At 36.9% G+C, this 21056-nt stretch overlaps 1 protein-coding gene across 2 annotated transcripts in view; it reads right to left on the bottom strand.

Moving 5' to 3' along the window:
• COL5A2 (collagen type V alpha 2 chain) overlaps positions 1–21056 on the bottom strand; it is a 161912-nt gene that overhangs the window by 31018 nt on the left and 109838 nt on the right. For both annotated transcript variants that reach the window (XM_042874511.1, XM_042874510.1), the window contains 15 exons: positions 20587–20600; positions 18556–18588; positions 17732–17764; positions 17042–17095; positions 13399–13509; positions 12050–12127; positions 10403–10447; positions 9839–9892; positions 9187–9240; positions 7774–7827; positions 6504–6557; positions 5710–5763; positions 4323–4367; positions 3119–3172; positions 2406–2450 (listed from right to left, as the gene is read on the bottom strand). In XM_042874511.1, coding sequence (XP_042730445.1) covers positions 2406–2450; positions 3119–3172; positions 4323–4367; positions 5710–5763; positions 6504–6557; positions 7774–7827; positions 9187–9240; positions 9839–9892; positions 10403–10447; positions 12050–12127; positions 13399–13509; positions 17042–17095; positions 17732–17764; positions 18556–18588; positions 20587–20600 — 782 coding nt within the window. The remainder of the gene's footprint in view (positions 1–2405; positions 2451–3118; positions 3173–4322; positions 4368–5709; positions 5764–6503; positions 6558–7773; positions 7828–9186; positions 9241–9838; positions 9893–10402; positions 10448–12049; positions 12128–13398; positions 13510–17041; positions 17096–17731; positions 17765–18555; positions 18589–20586; positions 20601–21056) is intronic.

Below are 21056 nucleotides of genomic sequence, written 5' to 3'. Positions count from 1 at the left end.
ACATTCACGTTACTGTGGTATACAAAGGAAAAGGCAAGTGTTAAGCAATCCAATTTTTCCTACTGAAAGTAGCAGAGTTTCAATTATTAAAAAAAAAAAAAAAAAAATACAAGTTACTTCTCCATCATATCGTAACAAATCATAACTTTGCTGCTTGACAAGATATTTGAGTTGACCAATATGAAAAGCAAAAATATAAGAAAAAAATGTAAGAAAAAATTCAATGCTGTGCAACTACATGTCCTCCCTCCTACACTTCTCTCTCATTGAGATTTCCAAATTCACAACCAAATTCTTGCCAGAGTTACAATGCAGACTTCCTATCAGGTTTCTGAAGTTATACAAAGACATACAGCAGAACAGCCTATTGCTTAGATATTTGTCCCGAGATAAACAAATGATTCTGGAAAAGGAAGAGAAGGAAAGGCTGGATTTCATGGCACACCATGAAATGTATTTCTTTGCAGAGGTGCATCTTCAGCTCCACCAAGCAGCATAGCTCTTTCTAAATAGTTTTATACCTCAAGAAAGTCAATGCAATACCTAAGAATGTCTGACAGCTTGAGCAGACAGATTATTATGTGGCTACACTATTTCTAGATCTAGAGTCAAATTCTGGATGCGTTGTACCACAGAGTATTGGCTCACCCTTACGTGGCTCCTATGTTTGGGCATGGATGCAAACAGCTGGACTTGCCTGGCAGACTGTCCAAAGTCACAAGAAAGCAAACTTCAAGTGTATGTACTTTAATATACATGCATATTATGATGTAAAACTTGTTAAACAGAAAGAATTCCAATTAAGGGCCTCATAGTAAATTTATAAATCGTTTCCACTTCCACAATACCTCTTTTGCTGAACAAGATATTCAACAGAAGACTACTTCTACTGTATTATAAACTCTCTGAGTGGTGACACACAGTGGTTACACATATTCACTACAATGCTGGGTTCCCAAATGATTCCTCTTTCTTTTCCTGATTATTTTTTTTGCAAATTGACACGCTCTGCGAAAAAAAAATGTTCTATGTAATGAAGTTTTGCTGACAAACTCAAGAACAATTTGTCCCAGTGAGTATTAATTACAGACGTTTCTGCCATGACCTCACACTGGATTTCTATAGAATTATGTAATATCTCCAAAGTATAATTTAGAAAACATATGTCCCAATTAACTGGATCACAAATAGACATAGGCCACATCACCCTCGGAATTCAAGAATTCCAGAATTAGGGTAGATCACCAACTCAAATAACAATGCTTTTCATTAACTCTTCCTCCAATTAGAAAGATATGTACTAAGAATCACTGTCCCCCTTGTGACTATGCATGAGAATTTGCCAAAGGAGTCTGCCAAACAATTGTGTCCAGTGAAGCTGAATTCATGCTTTACGCCAAACAAAAATTTCAGCCTTCATGTAGAATTTTCACAGTTTGAGAATTAGCCTTTTTTAACCTTTATATTTTGATTTCAGTGCTGAAATTTTTTTTCACTGTTTTGAAGTTTCTTCTATTAACTTACCCTTCCTCCATGATACATTAGCTGCATTTTTTAGACAATATTCATTCTCTAGCTTCTATTAATTATTTTTAATGAATTTTGTTATAAAATTGCTTGGTCATTAAGATGACACATGTAAATAAATATTTCTCAGGCTCATATTATTCTGAGACTATGGAAGCTTCTAAGTAGAGAAATAAACTGTGGGCAGTTTCAGTCTTTCAGTCTTTTTTTTTTTTTTTTTTTTTGGCTGAAATTATTGCCCTTCAATATGCTCACGTCCACAGTTTGCACCACCACAACCATCAGCAACTCAGCTGAAATTGTGTGAGACAGCCTGCCATTGTGCTTATTAAGCTTTTTCAGTGAGGAACCTTTTATCAATTTGAAGACATTCATACACATGCTGCTGGTTCTGCAGTTCAGTATGTGCATGTTAATAATTAAAAGCCTGGCTTTTGTATATTTTATAACAGAGCAACAGCAAGTACCAAATTCTGCTATTGGGGAGTATTTCCGCTTGCTGAGTAAAATCTCATTTGTCAACTTTGCATGTAGAGGAAGAATATATGCAATCATAAACTGCTTTACATTACGTATTATTTAAGGCAATTATCACCCTAAAACATGGATCCTACTTTAAAAAAGCAGCAAAACACCATCTGTCCATGGAAAATGCTATCCTAGTCCTCTGCAAATTAAAACCTTTAAATTAAGTAAAATATTTTGCATCGTTTTCAGAAAACATCAGTAAAACCAAGATCAGTAACTTCCTGGTCCAGAATCAGGAATCAATTACGGCTCCAACAATGGCCAGCAGTTGTTTGTGTTTCTCTTGATGATGCCAAAGGGTAAGCAGTAAATACGGGATGAAAAAAATCAAGATTAAGAAAGCAACTTACCATTGGCCCCGGCTTCCCAGGCATGCCATGCTGACCACGTCCACCCTACGTATGAAAACGGACAGGACAGAAAGTCTGGAGGAACTCTTTTTTTTATATATATAATTTGTGATAATGACCACAGAGACTACAGTGTTCAAATACATGCTGGATTACAGACCCCTCCAAACACTGATGTATAACATTTTGGGAAGAAAATACGCTTCCTTTATGGAAATAGATCTTTCTTTAACTTCCAAGAGGCCAAAATTATGACAGTGTCATTGTATGGTGCAGTAACGAACAAAACAAGAGAAGGAAATTTCTACTCAAATATGATTTCATACGAGGGCAAATCCCTGTTTTTGTTTTCTGCTTCAGCATTTTTTGTTGAAAATAGCCTTTCCAGAGAATTTTCACAAAAACAAAGGAGAAATTCTTGAATCACAGAAAAAAAGAAATACCGTTATGAGGGTATCTGTCCTACTGAAAAGTTCTAGCGTGAGAAATTACAATGCTAGCATACAGGTGGCATTTTTCTCTTCAAACTGACTTTTGAAATACACTTTAAAGTTCTCTCTCCACAAAACTCTACTCAGGCTGTAACTTTAAGCTACAGCAGAACTCACCACTGAAGTGACCAGCAGTCACACAAAAACTTCTGGGCTCACAGCTTTAAATTTAAATTAAAACAAAATACGAATTACAAGGAGACAAACCACGACCCTACTTACAGGAGCACCCTGTGGTCCAATTCGACCTCTTTCTCCTGGCATTCCTCTAGGTCCCTTGAAGAGAGAATAAGAAATGCAATGCTCGAGAACAGAACAACAAAAAGTAGAAAACACGGTTTACTTAATTTTTCCTCAAAGCAGAAGAGACCCTTTCTTTTTTTTCCTCCTATCTGTTTTTTTCTTTTTACACTTTCTTCAAAAATTCTTGACTTTTCCTTAGTTTCAGAGATCCTTTGCATTATACTGCTCTTCAGGAATTTTCTGTTCAGTCTTCTTTATTTGTTTTTAATGAGAACACCATTAGCTTTAGTGAGACTACAAGCACAAAAAGGACAGCTGATTTGAACAATCATTACAGAAAACAAGCCTCATTTTGGTTTCTTTGTTCAGGCGTATTTTATATTGCTCTATGACAGGAAAGAAATAGGAGCTTAGACAAATCCTTGCAGCTTCACAGGCTTGCCTAGCAGAAATGTAATGGACTATAATTTCTCTTCTCCTGCTCCAACAGTATTTCTAGTTCTAAAATCATCAGAATAAATTCAGTACGTTCTTACCAGGGTCAGTGATGAAATCTCACTTACTGTGGCTCATTCACAAACAAGGTTCCCCTTCAGGGATATTACATTATGTACAACACGATAGTGTGCTTTGAAGAGATGTCATTACCTGATGCTGTGCACGTTTTATGTCTACAAGCACTGCTGAAAGTGAACTTTTGAAATGCTATACTGCTTACAGTTCTCCATAAACACATTTGAATGAAGGCTATGCTGAAAAAAAGCTTCTCCTTTCTATGCCACAAAGGCACATCCTCACCATAATATCAAAAAACCTTTCCCGGTGGTTTTCTTAGCTCATACGTTTGTGATCTAAATTATTCCATCTCAGATTAATCTAATTCAAATGAAGCATTAACATGGAAAAAAAACTATCACTACCCCAAATGTCTCAGTTTCTATGAGTAGGCAAACAATTACAAAACCTACATGAAATTTTATGTTGAATCTATTATTTGTACGTCCATGAACTGCCAAGAAAAACATCTTACAAGGTACTAGCACTAACTTATAGTACAGTGGAAAACAAAGCATTAGTAAGGAGAAAATTCAGCTTCAAGGCATCAAGTATAGATTTCATAAGCATAAAATTCCTACACATACTATTGGCAGTATGTAACAGTGCCTATACATGTAATACTCACAAGAGGACCTGTTGCACCCATGGCACCTGTTGGTCCAGATTCTCCCTAGAAAAAGAAATGAGATGGTACAGTTAGAGGATACAGGTTAAAGGAAAATAGAATTACTTATTTCAACCCCTTCCTCTGCACTCATGTACGGCCTAAGAAGATGATTTGAACAGTCACCTGCATGCATCACACATGCACCAAAGGCATTGTTTTACCCTGACATCAGGTGTTCACTAGTTGACAAGGAGAAAAAGCAACAGAAAACAATAGCCAGCGGGATTCACAGGGAAGAAATTGTTGTATCTTCCCCCTGTTGTCCCAGCTGACAGCCAACTACTGTGCTGTTTCTACCAAATCCAATATTTGTGCTGTTCTTGTTTCTACAATGTTAGTCTTAGCAAAGATACCTCATCTTAGACAAGCTTCCTTTACTTCTAATTTCACATTTATATGAACATTTTTGGAAGACATTCTTCATTCACTGCATTTGTAATCTGAAGGAATAGATCTATTCCACCTGTGATCATCACCTTCAGCAAGCCAAAAATGTTTTAGCATCAGCACTAATCAAGGTGTAAAAATCTGAAAATAGGCTTCTATGCTTCATTAAAATAACTTTTAATCCATCTTGAAAGCACTGACAGCAGCTGACTATCCTGCTTTGAGCTGAAATGTAGTGGTGCTACAGAACCAGAGAATATCCCAAAGAGAAATTGTTAGCTGAAAAAAATTTGCGTTGATAGAATGTTTTCTTTCCCCTTCAACATCTGTTTCCTTTAAGCCAATCCTGTTTAAACCTAGCAAGGTAAATTAAGAGAAGAAAATTAGACCTGAACTGCGCATTGCTTTATTCTCTTATATATATTCTATATACGTAATTTTATACAAAATTTTAGAAAATTGTTTTTACTCTCTGTTCCAAGACACCCATTTGATCTGTGGTTATCTAAGGTAATTCATAAAGCAGTAACACAATGATCCCTCAACCAGCTCACACAAAACCAACATGGACCATAAACCGGCCAAGTAGCAATGCGTACGGACACTTTGCTAACAGAATTCAACACCTTCAACATTACATAGGTGTCACAGACAGGCAACAGACTCACCTCAAGTGAAGACACCCCAAGTGAAACTGCAACCAACACAAACTCAAATGCTTTTTTTTTTTTTTTGTATAAAGCCCAACTATGTAATTTCATAAGAGTTAATAATGATTGAGCGCAAAGTAAAAATGGACAAGTCCACATAGCATCCCCAGAAAAAAAAACGTTAACTGCATGCAAGCAGCACCAACAAAAGTGGGTACAAAGCTTTATTCTATCATCTACTGACTTTCATTAGCTTGACTTTACATAAAACTTGTTTGAAGTTTTAACTCCTTGGGCCACAAAAATACCTTTGCTCCAGCTGCTCCAATTTCACCTTTTGGACCGTCGAGACCTTTCAATCCCTGTAAGAGTTACGGAAATCTGGTGATATTATATTTATATACATACACACTTATACGCACAGCATTTCTACCATTATCGTTAAAATAATTCAATGCCAGAACCTTAAGAATGGACTCCAATTGGCAAGAGCAAGAAAGGGGGAAAAAAACAGAAGGAAAAAATTATGAAAAAAGTTTCTAAACATTTCCTAAATGGAAATTGTTTGTACAAGGTACATTTCCTTGAGTTTGCTTTCCTTTAAAAAAAAAATAAATCCGAGAACAACAAGGAGTAGACTCTGAGCAATAGGAAACCTATTTATTTCTCCCTGGAGTAAAGTTCTGGCCAGAAAACTTGCTACTTTGTAATCACTCCATCTTGCAAACACATCCACCCCTCAGGTTCCCCACCCTAACTAAAGACTTGCCAATGGAGTGAAAGAACTGTCAGCTTTGGGCCTCCTGAAGCTTGGCAGGGCTCATGCAAGCTCCATCCAGATTCCCAGAACATATGAAAGTAAAGAGAAGAAATTAGAAAAGAATACAACTGAGGTCAGCTTAATGGGGAATAGCACTGATTTTCTACAAGGCCCTCTCTCTCTCTCTCTCTCTCTCTCTCTCTAATGGCAGTGGTTCTGCTATTATTGGCAGGACTAACAGTGTAGTCAAATTCATCACAAATACAAAACCAGCTGAATGTCTTAACACTGAAAGTGTCTTGAAACATCACCAGTAAGGAGAGGGCAGACCATGTTTCTTACCCTGTGACCCTTGAGACCTGGAAGACCTGGAGCACCAGGAAAACCTCGAGGCCCCTAAGAAGAGAAAAGGAAAAAGAAAAAAAAAAAAAACAAACACACCAAGTGAAACACTACAGATTTCTGCAGATAAAACCAGTAACAACATTGTAAACAGGAAAGAGGGTAGTTTTAATTAGCAATAATGTCCCTGAAACTCCTTCACCACAGTGACGTGATTCAGCATGGTACAGCATTTAAGGGGGGTCACAGACAAAACAAGGTAACATCCTATGAAGCCAGAAAGTCCCAACATTATACACATTTTCACTGATACTGACACTCTTCCAGGATTTTACTAGAGGCTTTAAGCACAGATGACGTTCAACTGCATGCACTATTCTAAAAGCATACAAAGATGATTTTATTAAGTAAAAATAAAACAGCCTAAACTGAACAGAATGCTCCATAGGCTACATTAGCATGAAGCTTACAAAATATCATCTTTGATCCATAAAATTTTGAAGAAAGGCTTAGGAGACAACGCTGCCTCACTAAAAGGTAATTTCTCTCTTGAAGAGATTGTATCTCTCACCACTAACAAAATTAACTGGCAAAAACTGAATGCTTGAGAGAAAAGGAGGCAGTTTAAGAGATGATGTGTATCAGGCAGCTTCTTGGATTTACCTGTCTCCTTTTCAGCCACACTACAGTTCCCTTCCAGGTATAGAAATGTGACTAATACAGGTCAAACATAACATTATCACGTTATATGTGATGGCAAAATGGTTTATCAGACATAACTGCTTTCTTATATTTCTAGAGTGAACCACGATGAGCATTCTCTGCAGCACAAGTACCTATTACTTGGAAATACTTTAGTCATGTGTACACACTGAAAATGCATAACAATATTTTTGATAATGTCCATGATACCATCACTTCTTCCCCTGTCTCAGACTTGAAAGGTGAACACTGCCACCTTAACCTGACATTGCTTTATACTACAGTATGCATGATTGCAAATGACAATGTGAGATACTGGGAACTGTACAACTGGCAGGCACTGTCATCTGCTTCATGCATATTTCATATAGGAAACGACTCTCAGGATTAATTGAGGGGACTGTTGAAACACCTGTTTGTTTCTTAGCTATTACACTGATCTGAATTGTTGGAGTTAGGTGATACAAACACTGCAGAAGCTGAATGAGTAAGCTCTGCACTTATCAAAAACAGATACTGATGACATAATTATGGCTATTTGCTAAAATACAAATAATTATGCTCTTACTGGAGATCCTGGAAATCCGGGCTCACCAGACTGTCCTGGTCTACCGGGTTCACCCTAAGAGGAAAAAGAACACCAACAACAAAACAACAAAAGATACATAAAAACAGCAAATAAGAAAATGCAGTTTTCTCACCTGTACCCCCCAACCAAACAAGTACAAAGCCTGTTTTACAGTAACAATTTCAGTAACATAAAGCAACTGCACACACGACTAACAGCGTGCATTGCATGCACTAACTTAAAAGGCATTTTAACAGAGAATTGCAGAAACTGAAGATTGAGTCTAAAGTGCCAGGTGGTGCTGCAAGGTGGTGGTGTGCTGGGAATTTAGAACCAGGCAGCCTTTGGCAGTCACATCATTTTGATTGTGCTTAGGAACAGAAATCTAAAGTGATTTGCATTACAGCTTGTTACTTCTCCTTCTGTTTGAATGCTGTTGTAAAATGAGTACAATCCACCATTGATGGTTTTCTCCACAAAGCAATATTTTAAAGACTGAAAATCTACCAGATAATCAAATATTCCTTATATGTATCAGGTAGGTCACATACATCCAGGACATCAGACTGCGGAAATATGAAAGGCTTGAGAAAAGTAGTTTCTGGACAGAGAGATGGTAAAGCACATCACAGATGCAATTAATGAAACCCACACAGACACTGGAAATGGAGGAAGTTCCTCAAGTGGTACTGATATTTAGTTTCAGTGCATTGAGAATAAACTGTTTTCACAGATTCTTATACTGTTTGGTTCAGTTTAACAGGAAAACAACCATTCCCATGGTAATTTCTATACTGAAGCATCTGGCATCTCCAGCTTTCAATTCACTTTACAGTTACAGTTCACAACTCCAATGAATTTGACGTGCTTTGCAAACAAAGAATGTATGTCTAATGGAAAATCCCCAGCTTACTGTTGTGCAGTATGTATACATTTATTCATATGCATGTATTTTACATGAAATATGTGTAAATAATCATAAAATCAATTATGGATATAATAAATTATTTAGTTAAGTTTTCTAATAGTAAAATTGTACTGTTCATATCCAGGTGCATGTTATTGTTACAGTTCTTCTAGCTCATCATGTCACTCCAAGGAGAGCAGGGGCTGCAATTTGCCCCCTGATTTCAAGAAAGACAACTTACTGAAGAACTGGCTGAGGAAAGAAATAATAAGGGCTTTAACTTTGGGTATCATGGTAACATGTAGTGAGAAGAAAGGTAGGTTCTGAACAGAAAAACATTGCTAAAGATTATTGTTGTGACACTGCAATAGTGGGAAGTATGATTACAAAAAGAAATAGAAAACACGTAGCTGCAACAGACACATCTGCTTGTTAGTCATTCTCTAAAAGAAGCCAATATTTGTTTTATTTGAAATAAAACAAAATACGAACAGTAACAAACTTACATCTTCACCAGGTTTGCCTGGAGGCCCTTCTGGTCCACGAGAACCAACTGGACCCTAAGGAATAAGTAGATTTGTTGAGAAGTAAATCTAGTCACTAAAATAGCTATTTGCTCTATTTGAATGCCTTGTTTCACAAAAAAACAGGTGTAGAAAAAGGATTATAATGTGTAAGCACGATTGCAAAATTTTGTGGTGCTTCAATCATCTTGCCCCTCAGAAAGCTGCATTAAGTTAAAATGTATACACGTATAGTACAAAAATGCAAGATGGATTCTTCAGGAGAAAGGAAATTAAAAATCAGTTACTGTTCCCAGTTTGTCTCTCACTTATACTTTTGAATCATTATGGTACTTCGAAAAAATGAATATTTTCATCTTCCTTTATGGGCTACCCTACCAGCTATGGTGTTACTAGTTGTTAGCCATCCTCAGGTCTGTGGTGGCAAAGTAAAAAAGACTTTATAATATCACTCAGATACAAAATAATTCAAGTTCACTGATCCCTGAAGGCATACTTTAAACACCACAACTCTTTACTTAAGTATTCATTACTTAGCTTTGGTTGAGACAGCATGGAAGAAAGATCTCTAAAGGAGGTGTAATAAACTGTTTGCAATTTTATGGTAGAAGTGCTTGAATTTAACTGGTCTTACCATAGGTCCTGGATCTCCAGGTTCACCAGGAGGGCCTGTGGGGCCAGCACCACCCTATAATTGAGGAGAGATGAGTATAATTACACATTCTATAAAGCAAACATAAAAGGATATAAATTAAAAATCAGGATAAGGAAAACAACAGATTATGGGACAGTCTGGATTCTAATTCAGAAAAAAGCACAAATGAGTGAAAGGCAGATGCTAAGATTTTTCTGGAAGGATTCCTCTTTAGAGAAGCCCTGAGCCATACAGAAGTCCCATAAGACATTAACATCATGCTAATGTCAAAATCAGAATTGAAGCAGCATCATTTGCCCATCCTCATTAAAAGATGCGTTGGGTCAAAACCTTGTTAGAGATCTGATAAATGGTACAGTCTATAGAGTAGATCTGAAGCAGAACTTGAAAGCAGTACATTTAGGTTCACTTCTAGATGAGGACACATTCAGCCCTATTTGAGACAGTCTCAGAGTTGAGTTCTCTTCTACATATACAAGTTACTACACGCTCTGTCATCTTCTTTGGCCAACTGTCTTCAAACGCATAAGATGAAACACTTACTTGTTTTCCTTGGAGGCCTTGTGGACCTCTTGGACCCACTGGACCCTATCAAAATAATAAAACGTTACAGACTGAAGACCATGTTTCCCTAAGCAACAATCACCCTTCAGAGACAGCAAAATCGCCTGATAACAACCGTCTAGTTAACATTTGTATGGACAAACTCTCTGAAAGGCTTGTATGTTATGAAATCCAAATAAAGCACATCAAATGAAACTAATCAAACTCAAAAGCCACAGCAGCATAACTCATTAGCCACTGAAAACACGAGCTTCGGATGTCACAGTCTGACATGAGTATGAACAGCCTGTATGAGTGCATAATTTTACTAGAAAAATCCAAGGCTACAATTATATCTAGGGGGAAAACAGTCTCCCCCTTTAATTGAATTTGATTAATTAGATTAATTTACTAATGCAAACAATGATAAAATGAATTTGCACTGCTCTTGGCTATGAGCAGGAGTGGTAATGAAAGGATGCACTTTCACGAATCATACAAAATACAGGAGGAGGCTCCAAATGATTGCTGTTTGTTACAGAAAATGTAGATTTGCCCTTCAAAAGTTCCATGGTATTTTTAGAACCTGCAATATAACGTAATCTTTTCTGAAAGTCATTTTTTTTTACTTCTACCAAGACAAAAAAGTATATAGCAGACAATAACTTCCATTTTGACAGATTCCAGATTTCTCTTTAGCACACAGTTCATTATTTTTTAGTAATTTTACATCATATTTATGCCCTTTTCAACCAAAATTTTAAAAAGTGGAAAAAAAAAAAACCCACCAAAAAATAGTAGGTTAGCTGAATAACAGTTATTGAGTTTTACTGAGAGCCTTTCAAACAGTGTTAAAACTGAGTTCTAATTGCGGGGGGCTTGGACGGATAAGATGCAGGTAGGCAAACTCATGGACAGGGCAGTCACTGAAGGAGAGTTTTCTCAAGAAAGAATGCTAAAAATGACAGGAAAAAAGCTAGCAGCATCTTCAAGATATCACAGTATGAAAAAAAATACACACAGCAAAAAGAGATACTATTTAAAAATAACCCAAACAGACAGTTTAGGGTGGTGTGATGGATTTCACAGAAGATTAAAAAAAATTCCACGTTACCAGTACATTCCCATTGCTCTAAAAATGGAGAACATACCTAAACAGTGAGAGAAAACTGGACTCACTGTCGAAAAAGAACGCCTGTCTTAAAACAATCAGCTCACGGCTGGTTTCAGAAATACTCTTTTAAATTGCTACCAAAAATAATTATCTTCAATGGCACAACATGAAAAAGAAACCTCCAAAGCTGCACATTTGTTTATTCAGCTTTGCACTACACCTGACACTCTCCAGTTCCTCTGTGCTGACTCAATAAATGAGAAAATCATGCATTGCTGTTTTAATATACCCTAATAGCTGTTGCATTTCAGAAGGAAAAAGGAAGACAAAAAGCAGGATAGAGTGAGGAACAAAAAGCTTCCACTTTAACATCTTTTCACTATCTTCAGATACCATTAAAAGCTGCACTGGAAAATTCTGTGTATTTAATTTCTAAAGTCACGGGAATTTGAAGAGGATGAATTCTACTTTGTTTTTTGTACATGCACTCTATTTCAGAACTATTCTACAATACAAGGCTAATTTGGTCTTACCACTGCACCAGGCATCAGCCCCATCTGACTACCAAGTCCAGATTTTTCATCCAGTCCTGCCATCTGAGCTGCAAATGGCTGAAAAAAAAATAAGATGGGTGATTTTAGTTGTCAATCATGTTTATTCACAAGGCAAAATTCTATGCAACTATCTCTTCACTACTTCAATAGGCTTTACAGCACTACAAGTAAATTCTTGTTCCAATTGGTAAAATAAAGGTTCTTTTCATATATCTGAATGCTTCAAGGCATCAAAGACCAGTCAAATGCATCACATTATCTGCTTTCTATTCTGACTCTACACCCACCTTCATTAAAAGGGAAAATGACCTAAAAAGAGAAACGCTTCTAATTGAAGTAATTACATTTCTTTCACCATCCTCAAGTTTAAATCATACTTGAACTTCACCTACAACATTTCTTCATTTCTTCTAAGACTGCTTTGTTTTCACTTGCTTTGCCTCAAGTTCAGAAATATCTGAAGGCAAACGGAAACATGCAATCATAAAATCAGCTACATTAGGCTGCATTTTGTGGCTCTAACGGATTCCTCCACGCTGAAGAGATTTACTGAATCTGCCAGATTCAGGCCCGTTCAGAATGGTGTTTAAGCCAAGAAAAGCTTCCTGAATTTGGAGGCTGTCGGCCTAAATGATATTCCTTCTTATTGCCGAATAACAACTATTTTCAGTAATAAGGCAGGAACAATAGAGTGAGAAACAAAGCAGGTACCTTTCACATAGCAACAAACATGTAATTCAATTTCCCTCAGAAATTCAGAAATCTATGTCACTGTCAGTCATCATTCCACAAAATTTAGGAAAAAAGTAACTCTTGCAGAATATTTTGTCCACATGTAGTGCTGGTTAGCATTGTTTTCCACAAATAGTTCCTGATTAATCATTGAAGTGTTGGTCTGAACAATGTCAGCAAGAAGTAGACTGAATGACATTTTAATTACTCATATTGATTATTTCCTTATTTATAATCTATACTATTTTTTCTTTGCTGTACTACCAATTTGGTATTCCAGTTTCCCTGTACTATTGATTTGACCCTTTGCATTTAAGCCAGGTGCAATTAATGGGACCCTGTAAAGGGCTTTAGATTTGGGAACCTTGTCTTTTCTGCATGTTAAAATCCATTATAAAAGTGTCCTTTCAGAGTATTTTCACATTTAAATTATCTCAGTTTTTTGCAGAACTTGCTTTCCTGCTTGCCATTGTCCCTCCTGACTAGGAGACAGAAATAGTTAGAATAGCATTCTGCATTTGTTGAAGTAAATAGAAGTTACTGTGCAGGATGTGGATCTGAACCAACAATCACTTCACATTCCACCAACAACTCACCCTGCTTAGTCCGTCTGGTCCTGCGTGGGTAGGATGACCAGGAGGACCAGGGTCACCAGGCTGGCCAGGGATACCGGGTTCTCCATCAATCCCTTGGGGACCACGAGGACCCTAGTGGGAAGATAAAAAATGCTAAGAGGATACAAAGGTATGCAGGAAAATCCTTGTACACAACAAACTCTCGTCTCTGATAAATCCAAATTAGTAAAGTAAGATCTTCAAATAAACAACATCCATCAACACCTGTTCTTAACCTTTAGATGAGAAGCGCTGGTTAACCTGAGTTATCAATCCAGCACACAAGTAAATTGCAGTAATTTCTCTCCAAATCTATACTGGAAATTCAGGCTTCCCATCATTCCATATTAAGAGTATGCTATTCTTGAAAAACTATTTGGCTTTGTGCACTGTACAGAATATCAAGAGTTTATTTCCAAAATATAGATAGCTCAGACTAGTACACATACATAAAAACTCAGGAAATTCCATTGATTTCTGCAGCCTTCTGACATCATGAACGGTTAGCTCATACCGTTGCTGAATCCCCAACACAGTCACACTGCCAAAAATACAGAGCAAGTCACTTGGTGTTGATGCTATCTCAAACCACAGCTTGCAGAATAGAGAGGTTAGTCTCACTGCTCCCATTTTTATCATCCACTTTTGATTTCTGAGCATGATCTTATCTTGTACCAGAACCAAAATTAATTTAAAAAGCAACTAATAAAAACATCAGTACAATAACATAAATAATAGTAGGGGCAGAAGATATTCTTCAATCCTAAACACAGACTTCAAAGTGCTTATTGCTGCTGCTTTCTTCATTAAAAGAAAAAGGCTGGAAAACAGGGAGGAAAAAAGTCTATACTATATAATGAGCTCTTCTACTTTAAGGATCCTTGGAAGCCTGGCTCTATGACTCATCTTTATAAACACAATCATAGTTAGACAGCTTTCTTGTATTTCCAGGAGATGAGGACTGTGTTTCCTTGCAGTCGGCAACACGTTCCAGGGAAACGTAGGGTCTGACTAGTATGATTTATACAGTAAAGATAATGCATTCTCTTGGGAAAGAGTTCTGTTGGAATGGCATCGACATTAAGATTCCTGGAAACTTCTGTTGAATAAACCATTCTTTTCTCACAATTCTCACTGTATCTTCATGGTCTAAATTCCTATATGCCAAGTAATCAGCGGAAAATTTTTCTTATCAGATATACATGCACACACACATAAACTTGCCACATCTGATTTGTGAATAGCTGGTATTCTGAGAAAGATGGTGCAGATTCTTGCACATGGGATAGAAACAGAAGGTTCTATCAAAAAACTTTACTATCTAGTATTTCTACTAAAAAAGAACAATACACTGCCAAACCTACAAGACCGTAATGTCCGAAGGAGGAAAATTCTGAGGATTTGCCTGAAGGGATTCAGCAAGCTTCTATAAAATGACTACAAATACCCAAACCAAGATACCTTAATAAGATGTGACGTAGTAAAATGGCTATTTTTTTAGCTCCTGCTTAGGAAAGAAACCATATTTTTGGTCACTAAGCATGCTTCAAGAGCAACAGTACAACCACCCCACAAGCTCAGAAGTCCTTGAAAAGCATTTCTGTATTTATAGCTGGTAACTAACCACTGGTATATAACCAGATCTTGTTGCACTTCAAAAAAATATTAAAATTAATTGATAGTATATATTTAATACGTACATGTAGAAACCTTTACTTTTAGCAGCTCAGCTAGAGTCAGAGAGGATTACCAAATATTTTAAAAATCTAGCAGAGGCCACAAGGTGGCATCCTTTAAATATGTATTAGAATAATGACAATTTATTAATTCCAGCCCACTGCTGCTGTTGGTGAGGAAATACTATTACAGGTTTTGCCTGTAATAGAAAATGCAGCTTACAGCAGAACACTTCAAAACTATTGTATTTCTACTGCAATTACTATCTAGGGTAAAAATACTGAAACAAAACATGCTGATACTCTGAGCATGCTCAAGCATATTTTCTGTCTTCATAAGTTCATTTGTAAATCGTATCACACTCTAAAACTTCCCATTCCCAGATGCATTTTATAAATCCAAACATACTGCTGCCTTTACGTTTCTCACTACTACACAGACAAATAATTGGAAGCAAATACTATGCTAATAGTTCTGAATTCACTTTATATCCAAGTTCCTTGCTTATGTAAAACACACAGACCCATGGCAAGGTTGAGTTTCTGCTACTTACTAGTCAGTAGGAATCCACTTAAAAGATCTTAAAAAAATATAAATTCAAACAAACAAAAGGCTTGGAAATGTGCTTCAGTGGGTTTGCAGTTAATTTTATAGAGCAAAAGCCTATCTGTTCCATTACCGCTTTTAAACAAATAATAAACAACGTTTATTGAGAGTTTTTCATGTTGCAAACAGGAGGTGTAAGCTAACTTTCTATTTTCCAGAAGTGTAAACCAAAAATCCTGCACTAGCAGTCACTACAGACCTAAAGCACTGCCATGCACTCTCAGATCTTGCAGTCTGACATAAGATCTCAACAAAACCTTTGAGATAACATTCTCAAATAAGTGTTTCCTAATCCCTTCATTTCTCTTCAAAGCACTGTTAATAATACGAAGGAACTCAGAACTTTTTTTTTTTTTTAATAACACAATCTTTTGATACTTTAAGTGTTTCTAGCCATGACTTTGTAAAGACATATACAGCACAGGATCAGAAATGTAGTGTCTCGCTGATAAAACTGCACACTGAGAAGACGTCAGACATCTCTGCAAACACATTCAAGATTCCTCCACACACCACAGAATTTCACAACTACTTCAAGAATTCCTTTATGCATTGTGACAGCCATTCACCAGACAAAGGTCTTAATGTTGCCTGATCTAGAGAGCAGCAGTGACTTGGCATCTATCTCAAGAGGCAATACAGTCATTCCCCATCTTAGAAGCAGTGTCATTACCACCTATAGACAACAGGCATTCACCAGAGGAACAGCAGAAAGGAGTCAGTCTCAGGCCTATGCCTAAAACTCAGCTCTGTCATTCAAGCAAAATACGTTAACTACTGGCTTGCTCTCTCCAGAGGAATAGAAAAATATCCACATGGAAATTAAAATGGCACAACTCTATAAAACCTGCTAAAAACAGCTTCTGCATTTTGTCCCAGCTTTTTCAACAGGAACATGTTGTCTTTGGTATTTTCAGCGCTCCCGTCTGGCCTTTCTGTGGTTCTCCACATGCAGACATTGAAATTCCCTTATGAAGTCTTTATTTCCACTGAGCAATCTCGATTATGTTATTCACCAGCATACCAACATATGTAGTCACATATTAACTCCTGCTAATTTCCTGAGCTTTGTCTGTTCTGAAACACTCCAATCCGCACAATCCACACTGCTGCTAACTCACAGTAGTAATCAGTAGCCAGCAGTGAGAATACCACTTAGTCTCAATTATTTTTCTCAAAACATAGAGATAGTGAGACATAAACATTTTTCTGTTCGTTAGCTAATTCTTGGGAGACATGAGGAAAGTTCTGATAACTCTAAAAGACACAGAGAAAGTTTAAAGCCATCTAATATTTTGAGGTTAGTTCAATAATTAATTTCTAATACTTTTTAATAACTTACAGGTCTTCCCTTAGGTCCTCGTTCTCCTCGTGGTCCTTGTGAACCAGGAGGTCCCTAAAAGAAAGTTTAGAAATATTAAATGCCTTTTAAACTAGGTAATGATCTATAAAAGCTCTATTAATATGGAATGCCATGCCTACGTGAAAAATAATTTGCAATTTTTTTTCCCCATGTGATCATAAATAAAACAGTTATGACCTGAGCACCTCTTCTTGATTGCATATTGCCTGAAGGGAGTACAAACAGGATGCAGAGATCTACAAAATAGTTTCATATCTCATGTGCTCCACAGCTTAATCCAGCACAGATTTTCTGAATGCTGGAAGATCCCAAAGAAATATCCAAGTTTGAGACACTCTTCAACAATAGTCCACAACTGTTCTCTGCTTATTCACAGCTGGAGAGCAGACTGGATCTCCTTCTTCTCCTGCTAGAAAAGCATTCCTCAGCAACAACCGTGTTCAAATGTCCACAGACAAGCGTGTGCTACAAAGCACACATCTATTGCTTAGGTCATGGGCTGACCTAGCACAAATTTCCATAATCTTGTTACCTCTCCAAATCCAGCAACTTTGCAAACAATACCCCATCACATGTGTGGAAGATTCCTCCTTTATATCATTCTCACAACACAAAGGAGAAATGGCAGAAAATTGTAAATGCTATCAGTGAAGATAAGAAAATACTCACTGCAGGACCTGGGCGGCCTCGTATTCCTGAAACCTAAAGAAGGAATATAAATAAAAGTTAGCACAAGATACTATGCCTGTATTTGTCACCACAAATTGTTACAGAAAATTATTTCTTGAAAAATAAATAGTATTATAGAGAATTAAGATACCAGGCAAGTTCTAAGGCTTTTTGAAAATAAAGTATTTGTTACATCCTCTCTTTTTTCCTTTTTGCAGAATTTCTACAAGCTACATGAATAAAGTCTTTGGAAGCGCCATTGTTATTTTTGCAAAAATAAATAAACAAATAAACAAATAAATGACAATGAGATAGTTTATCTAGTCCTTTAATTTGTGACCATCCAACAGACTGGGAAGTGGCTTTCATCATCCTTGGAGGTATTTAACAGACGTGTACGTGGCACTTAGGGACATGGTTTAATGAGAGACATCAGATGATCTTACAGGACTTTCCCAATCTAAATGGTTCTATCATTCTCAAAAAGCATAATGGTAAAGGTGGAAAGGGAGAATTTTTAGCACCAGTTCTCTATTTTTAATGCATTTTCCAAACACTAATATTGATATATATTGATATAGTTTAGACTATACCTAAACAGAACTGAAGTAAAACATACAACACTGACAGAATAAACTCTAAGATTTGTTTTCACCAAAATGGAATTAACAAGCTTTTGCAGTTTCATATATGTAACTCATTCAATTCCTTTCAATATCAGCATATATGCTCTTGTTGCATTTCTTTAACAGCTGCAATTCTGCTTGAAGTACTGGAATGTACACTTCAATGGAGCTCTAATAAATGAAGAAAAATGGACTTACAGGTGGAACTATTCCAGGTTCTCCTTTTTGCCCCTGTTAAAAATAGAAATTAAAAAAATGGTAGAAAACAAATTAAAGTACAACTAACAGTACCAATTTTGCCAATTCTGTCCCTGTGATTGTGAAATACACAGAGACTTGTCTAAAGATACACCCAAGACTAAATTGAAGTCCCTGCAAAAGGTAATCCGTACAATTTTTAACGAGTACAGAGACTGATTAAATGAAGGTTATAAACCAACTCCACAAAACGCAGTCCGAAAAAAAAGGGACAGACTGAAACATTGCCATGATTTTTTCAGCAGTGAAAAAAAACATGTTCTCACTCTGCTTTGTGATGATTTGATTCCTTCAAAAAGCAGAACCCACCACAGAATTCAGATGCTATTTATTCAAGATATTAACTAGAATTCCTAACATGGCAGGCATAAAAAACCTGCATGTATATCCGCAGTGTAGAGATAGAACACAAAGCAACATCACATGGCCACAAAATGAAGGGGACTGCATTTGCCAATTTACTTTTTCTTGTGCAGAGTGTGTTCACAGCTATTACACGTTAAATAAAATAAATGGGTTTAGACCTACTGGTGGTAAGCATTTCATTAAGAAAAAAAAAAGAGGGACTCCTTTATCAGCTAGCAAGCTTGTAATAACCCATTTATTTCCATTTATTTACTCTGTGTAGGGAGTTACTTGGTTTTAATGAGTCCACAGCCTGGATAACCTAAAATTCACTTCAATTATTTCTTGTAGCTGCTTGCCATCTTAGAAGTTTATTTATTGTAACTCCTTACATTTCTCCTGCAGAAATAGATCCCCTGCCTGTTTAATGCACGCTGTGCACCGCGCTGCCCACAGAAGCGTGGCCCTGAGCAGGATTACATTGCTCTGGTCCTTCACCCAGCATCCTTGTCCTGCTCTTGGGAAAAGCCCACAACTGCAGAACCATCTGTCAGAGCAGACAGTAATGGTTGCCAGCGTTCTACTCAGCACTGACTCGAACATAGCCACAATGTTGTGTAAGCTATCTTGGGCACCCTGAGTAAAGACTGTCATGAAAGCACAAAGGGTGCCAAAAAAAAGTTTTGAGTGGCGTTTCATACCTTTAGACATGTCTGAAGAGTGCCTTTATGACATCTGTGCTATCATCTAGAGGTTTTATACAAATATCTATTTACTCATGGCCAAGTATACAATACAATGAAACAACTGCAAATGTAAGAAAACCAAAGTTTGTATTAAAAATACAAGCTAGATCAAAGACTGGTGTAGAATAGTTTTTAAACCTTAAATTTTAAGTATAAGTTTATGATAGAGCTGATCAAATTAGTGGCCAGGATAGCAGTTGTAAGGCATGACAGTTCTGGGGTATCTTCACCTACCAGAAGCAGGCAGCATATAGGCTCCTATAAATAGGTGCAGCAACAAGCAGGCCAAGATGCAAAGCCAATGTACCAGCCATGCAAATTATCTCAGGGGCTGCTTGCCTACATGCAGCAGTGCAAGTAACCCTGCTATTGTCACTTGAATTATGTATAATTTGAAGTCAACGCAGGGAAGCCTACACAAGATGCAGTAACGCTTTTCACCACAATACAAGACAGGTCTCCCACTCAATGTTTTAACAAATACAGTAGGCATGATTAAAGAGGCATTATGCTACCTATCACACACAGGGCAGTAGGTAGTCTCATCAAAACCAAGCTGAAAGTTTTAAAACTGTGACTTCTAATAACTTAGTGGTCCCTTCACTCACTGCGTAGCGCTTCTAGAGATGAGACAACCAAGTTACTTAAACTGGGATTTCTCTGATGTAGACAGCAGGGATTCTCTATATTAACAGGATTTTCTGCCTGTATTCCATGATGTTTTCTATTGCAAACTCCCTAGCCACTGAGAGAAAAAGAAGAGGAAAAAATAAACGTTTTATACAAGAGTTGATATCTAATTTTTGTGAAGTGATCTGAGGAGATGCAGGAGATTTATTATCAGTTGCAATATATCAAAAAATAAAGAAAGAAATCTTACCTTTCTTCCTCTACCTAATGAAAAGGGCAAAAGAAGAAAAGAGAATAAATTAACGTTTTTACTTCAAGAGACTGAAACAGAAAGAGCTGAGTGAAGGTGTTACAGCTAAAGTCACACCAGATTCTGGATGTACAAAGAGCTGGAGAAGGTCCCAGGTATACACATGCTCTCTTGTTCAAGTCTGAGGAATCCTCCTCAGACACCTCCTGGTACTCAGCCTTTTTCAGCATTGCACAGAATAACAAAAAGCACTTTAGAATATCCTCTGGGGAGCTCTTAGAAACTTTTAGCACTGGCTAAAGAGCAGGCAGTTAAAGAAAGTTTTATTACTTACTTGAATACAAGCAAGATTGATGAATCCATAACACACAACATCATATTTTTCAAAAGACAGAACTGACAGGAAGATCTTCCACACTTTTTCTTTTGTTAAATTTTTGCAATATTATGTATGCCCGAGTTAGAGCTAT

The sequence above is a fragment of the Lagopus leucura genome, unplaced genomic scaffold, assembly GCF_019238085.1.
Source record: "Lagopus leucura isolate 7727_CA_CO unplaced genomic scaffold, USGS_WTPT01 Super-Scaffold_100012, whole genome shotgun sequence".
Lineage (NCBI taxonomy): Eukaryota > Metazoa > Chordata > Aves > Galliformes > Phasianidae > Lagopus > Lagopus leucura.
Note: the sequence above shows the minus strand (reverse complement) of the source record. Positions and strands in the feature narration are given on the sequence as shown.